The sequence below is a fragment of the Vanessa cardui genome, chromosome 10 (assembly GCF_905220365.1).
Source record: "Vanessa cardui chromosome 10, ilVanCard2.1, whole genome shotgun sequence".
Classification (NCBI taxonomy): Eukaryota; Metazoa; Arthropoda; class Insecta; order Lepidoptera; family Nymphalidae; genus Vanessa; species Vanessa cardui.
In genome coordinates, this window is record NC_061132.1 from 980,293 (window position 1) to 998,289 (window position 17,997).

Below are 17,997 nucleotides of genomic sequence, written 5' to 3' on the forward strand. Positions count from 1 at the left end.
CTAAAAAATAGATTGGTACAATCATTGTAGTATATGATTGTAACAGAGGTCACCCAAAGGTTGAATCTTTTGTAATTGGTCATAAAATTACGAGATAAAATGTAAGACTTGTTGATGTTTTGAATTTGACATGACGTGTGTGCCTTGGGCAATAGGTACAAACGTAAATTGTAAATATATTATGTATATAAGTTTAGCTGGTTGTTTGCCCAGAAGCCTTACTAGAAAGTATATTTTAAGTCACACTAGTAAAACTTAACAAATAAAGTGTAGTTTCAAGAATAAATAATAAAGGATATATCCGTAGTTCCACACTTAAAATGTGGCTCCTCTACAGACATTGTAACGTAATTAAAGTCTATAAATATGGGCGTTCGTTAACAGAAAGCACTTGAATTACAAAGCTACAAAATGATAGTCCTGTGTTCAATAATCACTTTCATACTCGTAGTTGTATATTACTACGTAACTAAGAATCACGATTATTGGAAGAAGAGGAAAGTGCCCTATTTGAAACCCACATTATTATTCGGAAATTATAAGAATTATATTTTATCTAGAAGAAATTTGCCGAAGGTCACACAGGATATTTGCAGAAAATTTCCAAATGAGCCCTACGTCGGAGTCTTCTATGGCACAGATCCCGCTCTCATCATCAAAGATCCTGACCTTATCAAAATCGTGATGGCAAAAGATTTTAATTTCTTCAGCCATAGAGAGATATCCGAGCATCTACACAAGGAGCCTATTACACAAAATATGTTCTTCAATGGAGGTGACACGTGGAAAGTACTACGTCAAAATTTAACGGCGCTATTCTCATCCGCCAAAATAAAAAATATGTTTCCTTTAATTGAATCTTGTGCGAAAGCTTTGGAAGACGCTTTGAGTGAAGAAATAACCAATGAAAATACAGTCGAGATTAAGTCTCTCTTAGCGAGATACACGATGGACTGTATTGGATCTTGCGCTTTTGGTGTAAACACTGGTACATTAGAGAAAAAATCGTCGTCTAACCCGTTCACTATAATGGGTGAAAAATTATTTGACGTTTCAATCTACGGAGGATTGCGATTGGTCAGCCGTTCGATGTGGCCGACTATGTTTTACAAATTAGGCTTAACACTGTTCGAAAGTGATGTACAGATTTTTTTCCAGAAATTATTAACCAAAGTGTTTGAAAGCCGCCAGTACAAAGAATCATCGAGAAACGATTTCGTTGATCTTATCTTGGGTTGGAAGAAAAAGACATATTTGAGTGGCGACAGCATAACTAACTTCAATAATGGATCTAAGACAACTGTGAGCCTGAATGTAGACGACAATTTGCTGATCGGTCAGTGCACTCTCTTCTTTGCCGCGGGTTTTGAAACGACATCGACAACAATAAGCTTTTTGCTTTACGAACTAGCGAAGAGTAAAGACATACAGACCAGAGTGCTTGAAGAAATCGACGACTATTACCAAAGACACGAAGGCAAGATACAATACGAGTGTGTCAATGAGATGCCGTATCTCCAAGCGTGCATTGACGAGTCGCTTCGTATTTACCCAGTTCTGGGTATTCTAACTCGCGAAGTTGGCGACACCTACACTCTTCCTACTGGTCTTTGTCTAGAAAAAGGCATGCGTGTCCATATACCTGTATACGATTTGCATCATGACCCAGCTAACTTTCCGGACCCCGAAGAATTTCGCCCAGAAAGGTTCTTGGGCGAAGAAAAAAAGAACATCAAACCTTTCACCTATTTGCCTTTCGGTGAAGGACCTCGAATATGTATAGGTAATGTACCTTTTATATTTATAGTATAAGTTTCTGTTCATTTCTTAGTAGGTCGGGAAGGGTGTATAAATTGTCCTTTTCGGTACCACTGAAAACATGTATGCTAAAACATTACGTACGGTTGAGCAGTTAAGACATGAAGGGTTAACAAACATTTATTATATAAAATGTGAATAATAATAGCTAAACCTGCTGCTTTATGGGCGTGACATTTATAAAACTGCACCTTTAGGACATAAATATCCACCCACCAATTTACCCCTCTCAATCACTCCTTGAATTTACAAAGTAGCTTATTCCGGGTCTCAAACAATCTCCATACCATCAATTTCATCCAAATCAGTTCATATTTAAGTGTGAAGAGGTTACAGAGTTTCGCATTTATAATCTTAGTATTTATTTATTTTAGACACAAGTTTTGTATACATTTTTAATACCAGTCCTGAATTCCAAGCAAGCTTAGCCTATTTTAAGACAGCTCCTTCCCAGATTTTATGTACATAATAGTGTTCAAAAACACAAAGATGTTTTTTACCAATCTAAGCAATGAATTGAAATAACAAATAAAATTTTATGTGGGCAGTCGTGTGTGTGCAAGTGTATGTGTATTTTAATGGAGTTGAGTGCTATGAGTAGTTTTAATAATATAAATTTATTTGCATCAATCTACAAATTAAATTCAGTTTTTAAAATAACAATAGTCTTAAGTCTACAACTGCTTAGTTTCCTTACAATCAAAGGCCTTAAGCCATCTTTTGTTATATTTTTTAAATTTAGGTAATTTCCTTGTTTTCTATTTAGTTGCCTTAACAAATTTTTGGTTTACTTTAAATAAATCATTACATAGTAGATATAACAAACATTCGTTTACCGCTGTCTGTCCGTATGTGAACTTAGATCTTTAAAATTACGCAAAATTTTGATGCGGTTTTTTAATACATAGAGTGATTCGGAGGAAGGTTTTCGTATATAATACATGGACACTTTATTAAAAACACTGATAAATTTAGAAGTTTCTATGATGTCGCAAATAAACAAACTCAGTAATACTATATGTGTTACAGATTTACCTGATACTAAATAGCACCCGTGCGAAACCAGAGCGGGTTATTAGTACATATACAAATCCGTACATATAGTATACTTATAAATATTCGTACATATTAAGAAACTTGAGATACCTGATAATAATATTTCATTATAAGCAGGAAATGACTTTATTTTTTTATAAGCCGCTGCGTTTCTACACCAAGGCAAGATAATAAACGGTAAAAAACAAGTTGTGTTAAAAAATATATCGCACATCAAGGTTGAGCCTAGATTATTCGATAAATATAATAATCACATTCTTACTAAAATATATTCAAACACTATATATGTACATAAAAAATGTATTTGAGAGTTTTCTGTTTCGAGTCAATCTGTCTGTATATCTGTTACATTTTTACCTTCAAAAAATTAAAACGAATTTTACAAACTCATAAAACAGCTAGCTGTTGCCTTCAGCTTCTCTCGCGTTAATTTAAAAAAGTTAAGTCTTTAATGCCCTGAATAAATTTAAATACAAATTATTGTTTATTAATTATTACTTAGTGTTTTATATGAGTGTACAAAGTTTTTCATTGATTCTACTAAAATCTTTTGTGCGTTCTGACTTCGCCTGGGTGAAATAAGCTTTTTAATTACTCCTTGATCGCAACGCCACCGAGTAAGATTCGGTTTATTCAAGGAAGCAAAATTCAAAATAAAATTCGTAGAAATCGGTTCACAGATAATATATAGATATATGTATATATATAGCGACCGGACTGGCAAGAGATGTAAGAAGCGCAATTTCGATTATGACCTCTTGGGTCATTGTCCCCGTATTTAATCTCAATCGTTATAAATGGGAATATTGATTATAAAATGGGGCATTGCTATTATTCTTTTTAAAAAAACTAAACAAAGATTAAAATATTAATATCGTAATGAACAATAAAATACACACATAAATAAACCTGCTCAGTAGGGCTTTGGGCCCGTAAGGTTCCATTATATATTCTGCCGCCGAACTGTGATACTTTGTGTTGCTGTGCTTTCCGAAGTGGCACATTTATGAAGTACTAGTTGTCACCGCGGCTTCGCTTGCGTTTTAGGGGCTGTTTATCATATGTTAGGCACAAAACAGCCTATGTCCTTCCTTGAAGGTCAAATTTGCATCATAACAAATTTCATCAAATTCGATTCAGCGGTTTGATGGTGAAAGAGCGACAGACAGACAGAGTTACTTTCACATATATAATATTAATTATAGAAGTATAGATAGTTGCGTGATATTCCCTTCTGTTCCAATTTTCAATGTTATTCGCCGCTTACCTTCTGGTGGCCCATATTTTGTCAGTAATCACCCTACAACAAACAACAACAACAACAGCTTGTAAATTCCCACTGCTGGGCTAAAGGCCTCCTCTCCCTTTGAGAACAAGGTTTGGAATATTTTCCACCACGCTGCTCCAATGCGGGTTGGTGGAATACACACGTGGCAGAATTTCTATGAAATTTGTCACACGCAGGTTTCCTCACGATGTATTCCTTCACCGCAGAGCACGAGATGAATTATAAAGACAAATTAAGCACATGAATCAGCGGTGCTTGCCTGGGTTTGAACCCGCAATCATCGGTTAAGATGCACGTGTTCTATCTACTGTGCCATATCGACTCATAGTAATCACCCTGTTAAATTTCATTTCAGGTTTGCGGTTTTCCAAGATGCCGATGTTTGCAGGTCTCCTCACCATACTGAAGAAGCATAGTGTCGAGCTAGCTGAAGGCATGCCCCGCACTGTTGACTTTCAGCCCCGATCCTTCGTAACTCAGGCAATCGGAGGAATTAATATTAAGTTTAAACGTCGTAAAGCATAAGTAACGTACGATTAAAAATCATCCTTATTTATATAAATTTTAAAGTCTGAATTTTTTACGTTCATTTATTATTTATTTCTATTTGCCCGAGGCTACACTTGTGTTTTATTGTTGTTACTTGTTATCATATGTTACACAAAATAGTAGCCTATGTTCTTTTATGGAGTTCAAGTTTGCTTCATACCAAATTCGCTTCAACGGTTTTGTCGTGAAAGAGCGACAGTCAAACAGAGTTACATTCACATTTACAATATTCATTTCTATAATTTCAACAGACAGAGTTCAAAATTTAGACATAAATATTATGGTAACACAAACAAAGAAATTATATTTCCGCAACTGATTCGTTATGACCTTTTAATATATAAATAACCAACGCATACTATTACATATAGTACATACAGTTCGAACTCCTATTAATAGTTTTCGATAATAAAGTCGTAGGTTAATCTACAGTTGACGTAAATATAACATTTGTCATTCATTCTCAGTACTATTATCTAAGAACTCGCTTCATATCTCACCCCATGTTGACAGCCTGTGATATCAAAATTGAAGTGAATATCTCATGATATTACTATTATTTCACAATTTGACATTGCCGAAATAATCTGTGCCCTATCGGCAAAATGAAAATTGCCTTGTGTCTCAAGTACGTTCGTTCAGAAGCTAGCACGCTAATATACAGTGGATCAAAATAAAGTTTAACTTAATCTAATCATATCTAAATCTATTTTGATATTGTTGTTAATTTAATTGGTTATCGCTAGATATAAGCTAATATATTGATGATATCTGCTTACTTGGTTTTGATTTACCCTTGTAATTATTATTTTTTGTATAACAGTTTAGTATTTAGACCTATTGTGACGCTGTTTGTTAAACCCGAATAAATAAATAAAATAAATAAAAAAACAGCCTGTAAATTTCCCACTGCTGGGCTAAGACCTCTTGTCCCTTTGAGGAGAAGGTCTGGAACATATTCCAACACACTGTTACAATGCATATTTGTGGAATGCACATGCAGGTTTCCTCAAGATGTTTTCTCTCACCGCCGAGATGAATTTTAAGCACAAATTAAGCAAATTAATATTCAATGGTGTTCATCATCATGGGTTAGGATGCACGTATTCTAACCACTGGGCCATCTCAGTTCGATATAAATAATAATAATATAGAATAATTATTATTCTAGAAGGGTTCGACTACAATTAAATAACTTAGTAACATGTCCGTTGTCATGTTTTTTTTATTTGGAAACAGTTTAATTCGATTGTAATGAAGACAACACATCTCTTAACTCCCTATTGATGTACAGGCGGTAAATTTTGGAATGGAACAACATTATCAAAGCCGTTCAAAATAGAAAAATAAAAACAATGTAAAAGCAAATAAAACCTCTGTTTCTTACTATAAAAAGCGTTTGATTTATTGATTAACTACAGAATGTCTTTACATACGTAAAAAATAAAGCAATAAATTTTAAAGTTACCCTAAATTTAGAACTTAAACGCAAAAAAAATAAATAATCAAACCCTATGATATGGGGTATCTAAGGATAGGTTACTAGGTACTTAGATAAGTCACTCGGTGGTAGGGCTTTGTGCAAGCCCGTCTGGGTAGGTACCACCCACTCATCAGTTATTCTAACGCCAAATAACAGTACTCAGTATTGTTGTGTTCCGGTTTCAATGGTGAGTGAGTCATTATGACTACTAGCACAAGGGACATAGCATCTTCGTTCTCAAGGTTGGTGGCGCATTTACGATGTAAGGAATATTAAATATTTCTTACAGCGTTATTGTCTATTATGTATATTGGTGATGGTGTTCACTTACCATCAGGTGGCCCATAAGCTCGTCCGCCAACCTATACCATAAAAAAAAATCATAATAGCTTATCACCGAAAGTCTCTTAAACGACTGATTTAAGAACTGAAGTTTTACAACCAGTTAGTGTACATGATAATATTAGCTAACAATTGAACATTCTGTGCAATAATAGTTAGGTATTACGCTGACGTATTATATCATAAATGTTTTGAAAACAAAGTTGAACACATAATTAATAGCTCATAATGAGAAAACTATATATTTTATAGAATATTCTTGAATGTTGTGTTTATTATTATATTCTGTTTAAAATTATAGTTATTTGAAACGGTTTCCATTCAGAAAAGTAATTAAATTCAGGATTCAAGATCGTATCGGTTTTAAGACGCTTCATCATCATCATCAGCCCTCATTATATTTTATACTATAACCCAAGTATTGTTAATATTTCCTACTTCGCCAATGCGCCACTAACTTTGAAAACTAAGTTGTTAACCTGTAGTTCCACTTGCTCACTCACCATTTAAGCGGGTGGACAACAATACCAAGTATTGCTTCTTGACATACCCAGACTGGCATGCACGAAGCCCTACCTACAAGTAGAAGCTGTATAACTATGCCTTTTTTAACGCTGGGAAAATCTTCATAGATACCCGAATCCTGGGGGGGGGGGTGAAAACCATGCGATGGCCGCCATCAGCATGGAAATGGAGAGGCTGCGGGATCGCTTTCGCAGCACGTCCGCTGCCCCTCCCGTGCGTTGACTCATGACTCAGGAGGGCGAAGAATGGTCTCGCCCTCCCTCTATAGCTATGCCTAGTGTTCTAGCAAATATCAAGAGTTTCGTGTTATAATTCGGATAAGCCCCACTGGTCTATATAGTTAATATTTTATTTCAGTAAAAGCATCGTGAGTGCATTTGTTTGCAGTTTTATGGAAATGTATAACAACATGCAGTGGAACAGCGTAGAGTGAACTCCATATCTTCTCCTTAAGAAGGAGGGTGGTCTTGATACTGTAGTGGGTTATTTAGAGTAACAGCTACTCTCATACTTTATCAGTGTAATTAAAAACTGTGAGTCATCAATTTTAGATGTTATCGCAGTTTCTAGATTTCATGAATTATTTTCGGAAAAAAAACTTAATATAAATAAGAATCGTATAAAAATTTGTATTTCATTCCAAATTTCAAATTTAAAAGAAAAAAATATATACAACACTACTCTTACTCACTACTATTGGCCTTTTTAAAACAATTAAACGACACAAACTAAGAAAGCGATACCTACAGTTAATGAAACGAATTAAATAAAAAGACTCAATTTTTGATCAATCTTCAAGCACTCTGGGATGATCGATGTTTTCCGTCGTAGAACACTGATAAAATTAAAATAAAAGATATATAATCTTTTCATACATAAATATGTATAAAATTAGGTACATATATCTTAAAATAACAATAGCATAGCGATTATTCGATGTTTTACATTTTTCTTATCCGTGGATATCGCTTAATCACAGTGATCAAGCAAGTTTGTATAATCTGTTGCATGAACAAACAAAAATAGAACATTTGTTGAGATGCAAGTCATGTAAACATCCACATAGATAGTATTTCTGTAAACAAAATCTTTGTAACTTTCGTGTACTTTAAACAAACCATTAGCCCAGTCATATTAGGGCTTTCACCTCGGAATGAAAGATAATAAGCTGCAAATTGGTATGAACCTTTGTTTTGTCATTCTAAATGTTGTCTCAAAAGTCACAATCGTTATCGTGTCCGCGTCTCAAGATATTCAAGGTCAAAGGTCACAAAAATCGGTTTTTCGCGAATATCTGGCTTCCTATTGGTTAAATGAGATTTGCATTTATTATAAAAGTTGTAGGCTATAAAATTCCCTACAACTTTTGTTTAAACTTTTTTTTCATATGACCAACCGTTTTGAAGGTAGAGCGCGAAGAGTGCACATCGTACAGTCATATACGGCATAATGCAAGGTCAAGCGTGAGTTATGGTTATCAGTACGTTATAAAGTCAATTATTTACTTGGAAATTATAATTACTAAACAATGCCCATTATTTATGTACTAACTATTAATTATTTATATTTAATTAAAGTAAGTAACTTGATTATTTATATATAATTATTCATATTTAACTATTTAAGTATAAAATATTATTAATTCTGGATTATATATTTTAGTTTTATGTTAAGTTAAAATGATAGTAAGAGTATATATTTTACACATATTTTTATTTATTATTAAATACGGCATAATATACATTTATCAAAATGTGAGTTAAAATATCAAAAGTATCTTTGTTGATTTTAATTGTAATGAAATTGGAAATGGAAGCTAATTATCTTCCTCTTCTTCGTCGTCTTCTTCTTCTTGTCGCTCAAAAATGTTCGATTCATTGTCATCATCGGCTGCTTCATCGGGATTACTTGGATACAGTGAAGCGTTGAGGCAAGCTTGCACTGGCCGCAAGCTAAAGAACATTGTAGCCCTGATTTTCTGCATCAACATCGGGAACCACAACGATTTTTGCAATTGCAAAATATTACGTTTAGTAGTTCGGCTGGTGCTGGAGGTAATAACGTTCGTATGGGCTCCAGGATTTCATTTTCAAGCATCCAGCCGATGATGACAATGAATCGAACATTTTTGAGCGACAAGAAGAAGAATACGACGAAGAAGAAGAAGATAATTAGCTTCCATTTCCAATTTCATTGCAATTAAAATCAACAAAGATACTTTTGATATTTGAACTCACATTTTGATAAATGTATATTATGCCGTATTTAATAATAAATAAAAATATGTGTAAAATATATACTCTTACTATCATTTTAACTTAACATAAAACTAAAATATATAATCCAGAATTAATAATATTTTATACTTAAATAGTTAAATATGAATAATTATATATAAATAATCAAGTTACTTACTTTAATTAAATATAAATAATTAATAGTTAGTACATAAATAATGGGCATTGTTTAGTAATTATAATTTCCAAGTAAATAATTGACTTTATAACGTACTGATAACCATAACTCACGCTTGACCTTGCATTATGCCGTATATGACTGTACGATGTGCACTCTTCGCGCTCTACCTTCAAAACGGTTGGTCATATGAAAAAAAAGTTTAAACAAAAGTTGTAGGGAATTTTATAGCCTACAACTTTTATAATAAATGCAAATCTCATTTAACCAATAGGAAGCCAGATATTCGCGAAAAACCGATTTTTGTGACCTTTGACCTTGAATATCTTGAGACGCGGACACGATAACGATTGTGACTTTTGAGACAACATTTAGAATGACAAAACAAAGGTTCATACCAATTTGCAGCTTATTATCTTTCATTCCGAGGTTGACCCCTTTTTTTACCTAATATGACTGGGCTACATTGATGTATGTGTTTCATACGATTTGCTGATAACTCCATAATATGCACTTAAGTTGTAGATAAGATTGATAAAAATAAACATATCTTTTTATACTTTAATTTCACTTCTAAAGTTTCGATAGCTTAGTCGATACCGAAACGGGCAATGTTACAAATTCATAATAATTAGACCAAAAAAGAGAAGTAAATAAACATAAATTCATAACAAGCTGAAAATTTTCAGTTTTATTAACATAAGAATTAACAACATTAAATCTTAAATATATATACATACAAATATGAACTAAAACTAGTTACTGTATAAATCTTGACCGCGTGGAATGGTTGAATGAATGAAATGGAATGAAAATGTTGTCTCAGGTCAAATGTCTTACTTTTTTTACGCACTTAATCTCAAAAAAGATGCTTTAAGAAAAAAAAAGGATAAATACATTTTTATAGAGAAGAATCATATGTTTTGAGAAAAATACATTTAATAAGATCAAATAAAAAAATTATAGGTACCGTAATGATTCGGAACTTCACAAAATTATTTTAAATTATGTTTTAAAATTTGAAGCATTACTTATAGTTACGATTTGTGACAGATCGTAACTATAAGTAATGCAATTAAATTTGAAGCATTACTTATAGTTACGATCTGTCACAGATCGTAACTATAAGTAATGCTTCAAATTTTTCTAGACATTATCTGTGGGGGAACCAGCATGCAACAAAAAGTTTTAACGCATCTTAGAAGATATTTTTGTCTAACAGTGGACTGGCTGTCGATGATATAATATAAATGCAAATAGCTTCATCAAAACTCTAACACCTCGCCTATTTGCTTCCACTGGTAACAGGAGGGCTAGTTCGTTTTTTGCCCAGAGGATCGGAATTGCGATTCAACGGGGAAATGCTGCTAGCATTCTTGCCATCATTCCACGCGGTGAAGATTTATACAGTAACTAGCGTTAGTTCATATTTGTATATATTTAAGCATTTAATGTTATTAATTCTTATGTTAATAAATGTTTATTCTTTTGATATAATAGAGTAACCAACTAACAAAAAACTACGTTACCAATGTGTTATTGATCTCTCATATACTGAAACCTAATAGAGTTTGTATATCTTAATATTTTCATTTGGTTTACGCTAAAAATATTTAACTGTTGTATTAAGTTACACTAGTTATCTCTCTCTGCTCTCAAACTGGATAACATGTATATATCAAGCTGCTGTATGCTGCATTGCTGTTTGGCTGCAGAATATGATGAGCAGGAGGTACTTACCCAGAAATTTTTGCACAAAGCCTACCAAATAAGACACAATAGATCCTTGCCAAAATCTCCCAGTAGAATCTACATTCTGAACCAGTGCTTACTTAGCACAGGACGTACTTTTATCTACTTAATCTTTTCAAAATGGCGGCTTTAATAAAAAAATCATTTAATTGATTAAATTTCGATATCACACTATCCAATTTTGACATTGAGATAATTTTGAACTAATACGAAATATGATTTGCCATTTTCTGGCTGGGCCTGTTTTAATCTTTCGTCGCAGTAGCAGCGATAAGCGGTCTCGTGACGCCCGCTGAGAAGGCGGTTACGGCGAAAAATGGTCATCCTGAAACATCAGTAAAGTTAATGGATAAATCTATAAAAATATGAATAATGGAAGCATCTGTCTATGATTTCAAACTAGCTGCCTTATTAAAATTATCGTAGGCATTCAATCAAAACTACCGTGATTTTTATTTTTGTCTGTCTGCCTGGTGAAATTAAAAAACAATTAATACAAATATAAATGAGATTTTTATTGGAGCGGAAAATCTATTTCATCATTTTATTGATTTTATTGATAAGTATATAGTAACTAAACATATGTAGTACGTACAAACAAACTTTACGTTTGCAAAAATGTTTCAAGTAAACTAAAAGTTAAACGCTGGCAACACTTAAAGTACTTTATAGCGATCGCTGTCTTTTACATTTCAAACTGCAACTAGTGTTTAGTGCCACAATTATTTACATAATAGGATTGTTTTAAACTTTAAGGTACGTTTCCATTGCAATAATTGGCAATATCTGCATTTGAAACGCAGTTAGTCTAGCTAGCTACAATTACATAACATTGTAACAATGATATCTATACGAGTGTTATAAAGAGAAAATATTTGTTTTTTTGTAATCGATTAAAACTGAAAAAAAAGGTAAAGCAATCTGCAATGCACTACCAAGCTGCTAAATCCACGTATGTATAGTACGACAAAACTTAGATGTAGCATCAGAAAATTCAATAAAACCGATTGCTGCCGATTTATACAACAAATAGAAATAGCTCCTCATCGCGCCATTCGACGTTATTCGTCTCTATAGATTCTCGCGTCAGTTCAACCCGAGAAAGCCGTCAAATTGACGAATATATTAGGTCATAAATGATGTTACAAGTTATCACGTTTGTTGTATGATATTCATATTAGAAATAAATGTTTATAATTTAGGATTGCCTACTTAATTCGGATGTGATCGGTTTTACGAATTTTGCCGATGCTACACCCAAGTAGTGTCTATATATACTTTTAAAGTCCCTGAATGTCACGCATGCACAGCTAACCGTTTAAATCTTAAGGTCATTTCAGAACCCACTCTGCTTCTTGTAAAGTCATTATTTTCCAATGATACGCATGTATAAGAGAAGCTTTGTATTTGTCTCAATCGTGAAAAATGTTTTGTTAGAAAATAAGGATATGATTTGTATTCCAACAATGCTAGGCACTAATTGAACACTTATGATAATGCATTTTTTTAAGATGGAAGCTATCATGTCGACGTAAATAATATTAGATACTATGTAATTTTGTCGTCTTAACAAACAATTGACGTTTGGTCTTATAATTATACAGACTGCATTTAACTTGTCATTTCCAATGTCTCTTAACGCGTGTCGACGTTTTATCATTCAAATACGGTAACCATGATGTATGGAAAACTTGGAATAATAACTGAAAACTTTACAAGATCAGTCTTAAATAAATAAAAAAAAATCCAAAATTTTCTGAAAATTATGGTCAATAAAGGAGTCTGCAAATATTTTCAAAATCAAAATCAAAATAAACTTTATCAAGTAGGCTTTTACAAGCACTATTGAATCGTAATTTTACAATTCAGTGAAGCTACCACCGGTTCGGAAAGTAGATTCTACCGAGAAGAACCGGCAAGAAACTCAGTAGTTACTCTTTTTCAACATTTAAAAAAATACAGTCATGTTAGTTAATACAATAATTAAAATTAATATATGTTGCCTGGAAGTCAGGTATTAATTCCACGCTTTTTTATCATCTATAAAATCTTGTATCGAATAATATGCTTTTTCTAACAATGTATTTTTTACAAACGATTTGAATTTACTAAACGGCAAAGTTAAAAATGTCTGCGGCATTTTATTATAGAAATGGATACCTTGCCCCCCAAGCTACAAATAAGAGATTTATTACAGCTACAAATTATGGAATGCCTGAATTTGAATCCTGACTCTTATAATTTTATCTACTTGGGACTAAACATTCGCTGCAGTACTACTTGGTAGTATTGTGTTCCAGATCGCCACTAATATAGTTACCAGTGTTGGTATCGTATTGACTAAATAAGAAATGGTCTGTAGAGCCAAATTTATATGAGCGGTGGTGAACATTTAATATAAGCTGGTCCATTTGCTAGTCTCGTTATGAGAAACCTTTGCTGTGAGAAAAATTGCTATTTACCAATACACGGCGTATCTCGCATCTATTTATATCTCTACTGTTCTTTGTCCCGTCAGCAGCGAATCGTTAACAGAAAAAATACTTTCTTTCATTCTTAAGAATGTAAGTTAATACTATAGAGTGAAATCCAAACAGGTGTTGTGGATTGTCGACCCAAAAAAAATGAAAATAGAGAATAGCGTCTCTTTACTTCCGCAACCAATTTATATATTCTGTATGGCAACCATTGAAAGTGGTCCCGTAGGCTGAATTCGATCAGAACTTTTATGGCTCAAATTATAATTGTTATCTCTAGCATTAGCAATCAAATAGTTAAAGATTTATAAGCGACAATAGCGCAATGGTTTAGAGGCCGTCTAGCGAAGTAATAAGTCGCAGGATCGATCCTGACTCCTTGTGCTATTGTCGTCCTTACTCCTGACACAAGTGATTACAGAAAAGCTTATTACAGGAATATTAGTGATTCCTTAATTAATTTGAGGCAAAGCGTCATAGAAAGTATAAGTATAATTATCCCTATACTTATATTGGTATATGATTGGATATTTGAACGAATTACGAAATAAACAATAATCCGTACAAATAATTTTGATCGTTTTTATCTTTGTGATATCATCAATTAGTCTCAAGTTATTAAATTACACTTTAAATCTACAAACAAATAATATGTAGAGGATAGGTTTAAATTATTCCGAAGCAATAAAGCATTTATTTATATCAGTAAGAGAAAGGATGATATGATATCAGATATGAGGAAATAAATACATGGAAAATCAGAAGTCACAGAAAACAGTTACTTGTACTACAAAATGAAACGCTTTTTTTATTTATTATTTATTTATTTTTCAAATGTTTTAACATCTATTTCACTCTCTGACATCTTATTTTAGTATTTGTTACACTTGATGTTCCACAACGATCGCATTTCTGAATTTTAATTGTGTGTTATTTATTAATGAACTGAATAAAATAAGTGGAGATGTCACTAACCGATCAGTCGCTTCTACAGAGACCGGCTAGTCGATGAACTAATCGGCCTATTGACAAAAATCTGAGCTGTGTTTTGTGTTAAAAAAGTTTTTTAGTTCATTAAAAATAAGATCTTAAAATAATTAAATTAAAGTTCAAGCGCTTCGGAGAGTTAAATTTTAATCATGTCAAAAATAAAGCCTGGCAACTGAATTTTTTTTGACCAATTGTATAATGATTCATGTAACGTCAAGTGAAACCAAATTATCGTCTGAAATTCATTTAATTGTAATAATAATAATTGTAATCAAATAACGTAATCCTCCTAGGAACAGAATATCTCAAATAGTTTTGAAATTTATTAATATACATATTTTTAAGTATGAATGAAAAATTATTTAGTCGATAATTGTAAGAAATACACTGATATCCACGCAAACACGAATGAAAATATAAGATATTCAATTAATCTAGCAAAATTGTATCAAGTATTATGAAGTAGCGGCGCCACCTGCCACAAGTACTGTAGTAATACCAATAATGTGCTGGGACGGTCCCAGCTTTCAGATTATAGTACTAAATTATAATGCAACTGAAAACTTTGTTTTCTTTTTAAAACCCCCTTCATTAAATTATATGAAAAAAGAGATCAGAAGATAATATTTTGCTACATTCTAAGTCTGTAGATAATAAAAATAATTGCAATAGTAATATTAACATCAATAAATCGCTTACAATTTTTTAATTTTTTTTAGGTATTGAACACAACACTTTTTAAATCAAATCAAATCAATTTTATTCAAGTAAACTTCACAATGAAGTGTTTTTGAATCATCAATGATTTGTAAATGATTTAAGAAAGAAACAAAGGATTGGATTTAGAAACAAACGGTAAAGGTAACTACATAGCACTCCGTCCATTTAAGCGCTTGTGATTCAAAAACCTGTGCAGTAGTTATAAGAGTTCGAAATTATTTGGATACTATTTTGGGATAAAAACAAAAAACCTAAAGGCATTATTTACAACGTTATGTCATTTTCCTAAAACAATAGTACGTGGTTACCCTACACATTGAGACTTAGTTAGCAGCAAGTATATAAATAAGGATGATAGTTAACTTACTTAAGATAAATGAAGTAAACAGTTACAAAATGATGGTGTTCTATCCCATTTTCACGGCCATATTTGCCGCTATATATTTATTGTATTATTATTTAACTAAGAATCATGATTATTGGAAGAAAAGAAATGTGCCTCATTTAAAACCTACGCTGTTATTCGGGAATTATAAGGAATATATTTTCTTAAGAAAATATTCGCCGAAGGTCGCGCAAGAGATTTGTCGAAAATTTCCAAATGAGCCCTACGTCGGAGTTTTCTATGGCACGGATCCCGCTCTCATCATCAAAGATCCGAACATTATCAAACTCGTGATGGCAAAAGATTTTTTCTACTTTAACTACAGAGAGATATCTCAGCACACACACAAAGAGTTAATTACGCAGAATATGTTCTTCAATGGAGGTGACACGTGGAAAGTTCTACGTCAAAATTTAACGGCGCTATTCTCATCCGCCAAAATGAAAAATATGTTTCCTTTAATTGAATCTTGTGCCAGTGCTCTGGAAGACACTTTGAGTAAAGAAATGACCAATGAAAATACAATTGAGGTTAAGTCTCTTTTAGCGAGATACACAATGGACTGTATTGGATCTTGTGCTTTTGGTGTAAACACTGGTACATTAGAGAAAAGATCATCATCTAATCCGTTCACCATAATGGGTGAAAAATTATTTGATGTTTCAAACTACGGAGGATTCCGTATGGTCAGCCGTGCGATGTGGCCGACCATGTTTTATAAATTAGGGTTCACATTGTTCGAAGGTGAAATAGAGCACTTTTTCAAAAAATTACTAACTGATGTTTTTGAAAGCCGCCAGTACAAGGAATCGTCGAGAAACGATTTCGTTGATCTTATCTTGGGATGGAAGAAAAAGGCATATTTGAGTGGCGACAGCATAACTAACTTCAATACTGGTGGTAAGACAACAATAAGTCTGAATGTAGATGATAATCTACTGATCGCTCAGTGCATACTCTTCTTTGCTGCTGGATTTGAAACGACATCGACTACAACAAGCTTTGTACTTTACGAACTATCGAAGAGAAAAGATGCTCAGATCCGAGTGCTTGAAGAAATCGACGACTATTTCCAAAGACACGAAGGCAAGATACAATTCGAGTGTATCAATGAGATGCCGTTTGTCCAAGCGTGCATTGACGAAACTCTTCGTATTTACCCAGTCCTGGGCGTCCTTACTCGAGAAGTAACGGAAGACTACACTCTTCCTACAGGTCTTCTTTTAGAAAAAGGCACGCGTGTCCACATACCTGTATACGACTTGCATCATAATCCTGAAAACTTCCCGGATCCTGAAGAGTTTCGTCCGGAAAGATTCTTTGGAGAAGAAAAGAAGAACATCAAACAATATACGTACATGCCTTTCGGTGAAGGACCCCGGATATGTATAGGTAGATATTTTCTGTATATTGTATTCATGTTTAATTAACTATATGAAGTAGTACTTCATCTTTCTCGAAAGTAGAAGACTTAAAGATTTATTACGCTGAAAATTATAAAAAAAAATTTCATATAGAGGAAAAGCAATTTGTCAACTCAATCGAATCTACAAGATTTTATATCATGTTCATTTTAATTGGTATATATTACTCTGTTCTAATCTAATCTAACATTTTCACATTAATTTAAAAAAATATTTTATCTATGTTCGATTACAATTATTAATTATTTCTTTTTAGGAATGCGATTCGCAAGGATGCCTATAGTTGCGGGACTCCTTACAATATTGAAGAACTATAGTGTTGAGCTGGCTGAAGGCATGCCTAGAACTGTTGACTTCCAACCCCGAGCCCTCGTCACACAGGCGATGCAAAAAATTAATATTAAGTTTATACCTCGTAAATTATAATTTTACATAATGTATTATATACTAATGTCGATCTTAATACATGTTACGTGTCATTACGATTAGCTATTAATTTGTTGGTTGATAATAATGTCACTTAGGTTAATTATTAGATGTACTTTGGTGATTAATTTGTTCATTCGACTGATGTCTGAAAGTCTTGCGTCTATTCGATTATCTAAAACTAATCGGAACTGTAATCACAGAATTTAATTTAATACATCAACAATTTTTGATTAAAATCGAACGACGAAATGAATATGAAATTTGGTTGATAATGTGCAGTTAAAACAATGTAATCATCGATTAATCGATTGTTTAATTCAATTAAAGGCTTATAGGAATCTACA

General features: G+C 32.9%; 2 protein-coding genes across 2 annotated transcripts; both read left to right on the forward strand.

Moving 5' to 3' along the window:
• The first annotated feature begins 391 nt into the window (after nucleotides 1-391).
• On the forward strand, nucleotides 392-4,799 carry LOC124533165 (cytochrome P450 6B2-like). The gene is made up of 2 exons (XM_047108333.1): nucleotides 392-1,783; nucleotides 4,518-4,799. Exons 1-2 carry the CDS (start codon nucleotides 412-414, stop codon nucleotides 4,685-4,687), a joined length of 1,542 nt encoding a protein of 513 aa, XP_046964289.1. The 5' UTR covers nucleotides 392-411; the 3' UTR covers nucleotides 4,688-4,799.
• A 10,980-nt stretch (nucleotides 4,800-15,779) lies between these two features.
• LOC124533271 (cytochrome P450 6B7-like) lies at nucleotides 15,780-17,997 on the forward strand. Its single transcript, XM_047108482.1, has 2 exons — nucleotides 15,780-17,192; nucleotides 17,481-17,997. The coding sequence occupies exons 1-2, from the start codon at nucleotides 15,812-15,814 to the stop codon at nucleotides 17,648-17,650; spliced, it is 1,551 nt and encodes a 516-aa protein (XP_046964438.1). The 5' UTR covers nucleotides 15,780-15,811; the 3' UTR covers nucleotides 17,651-17,997.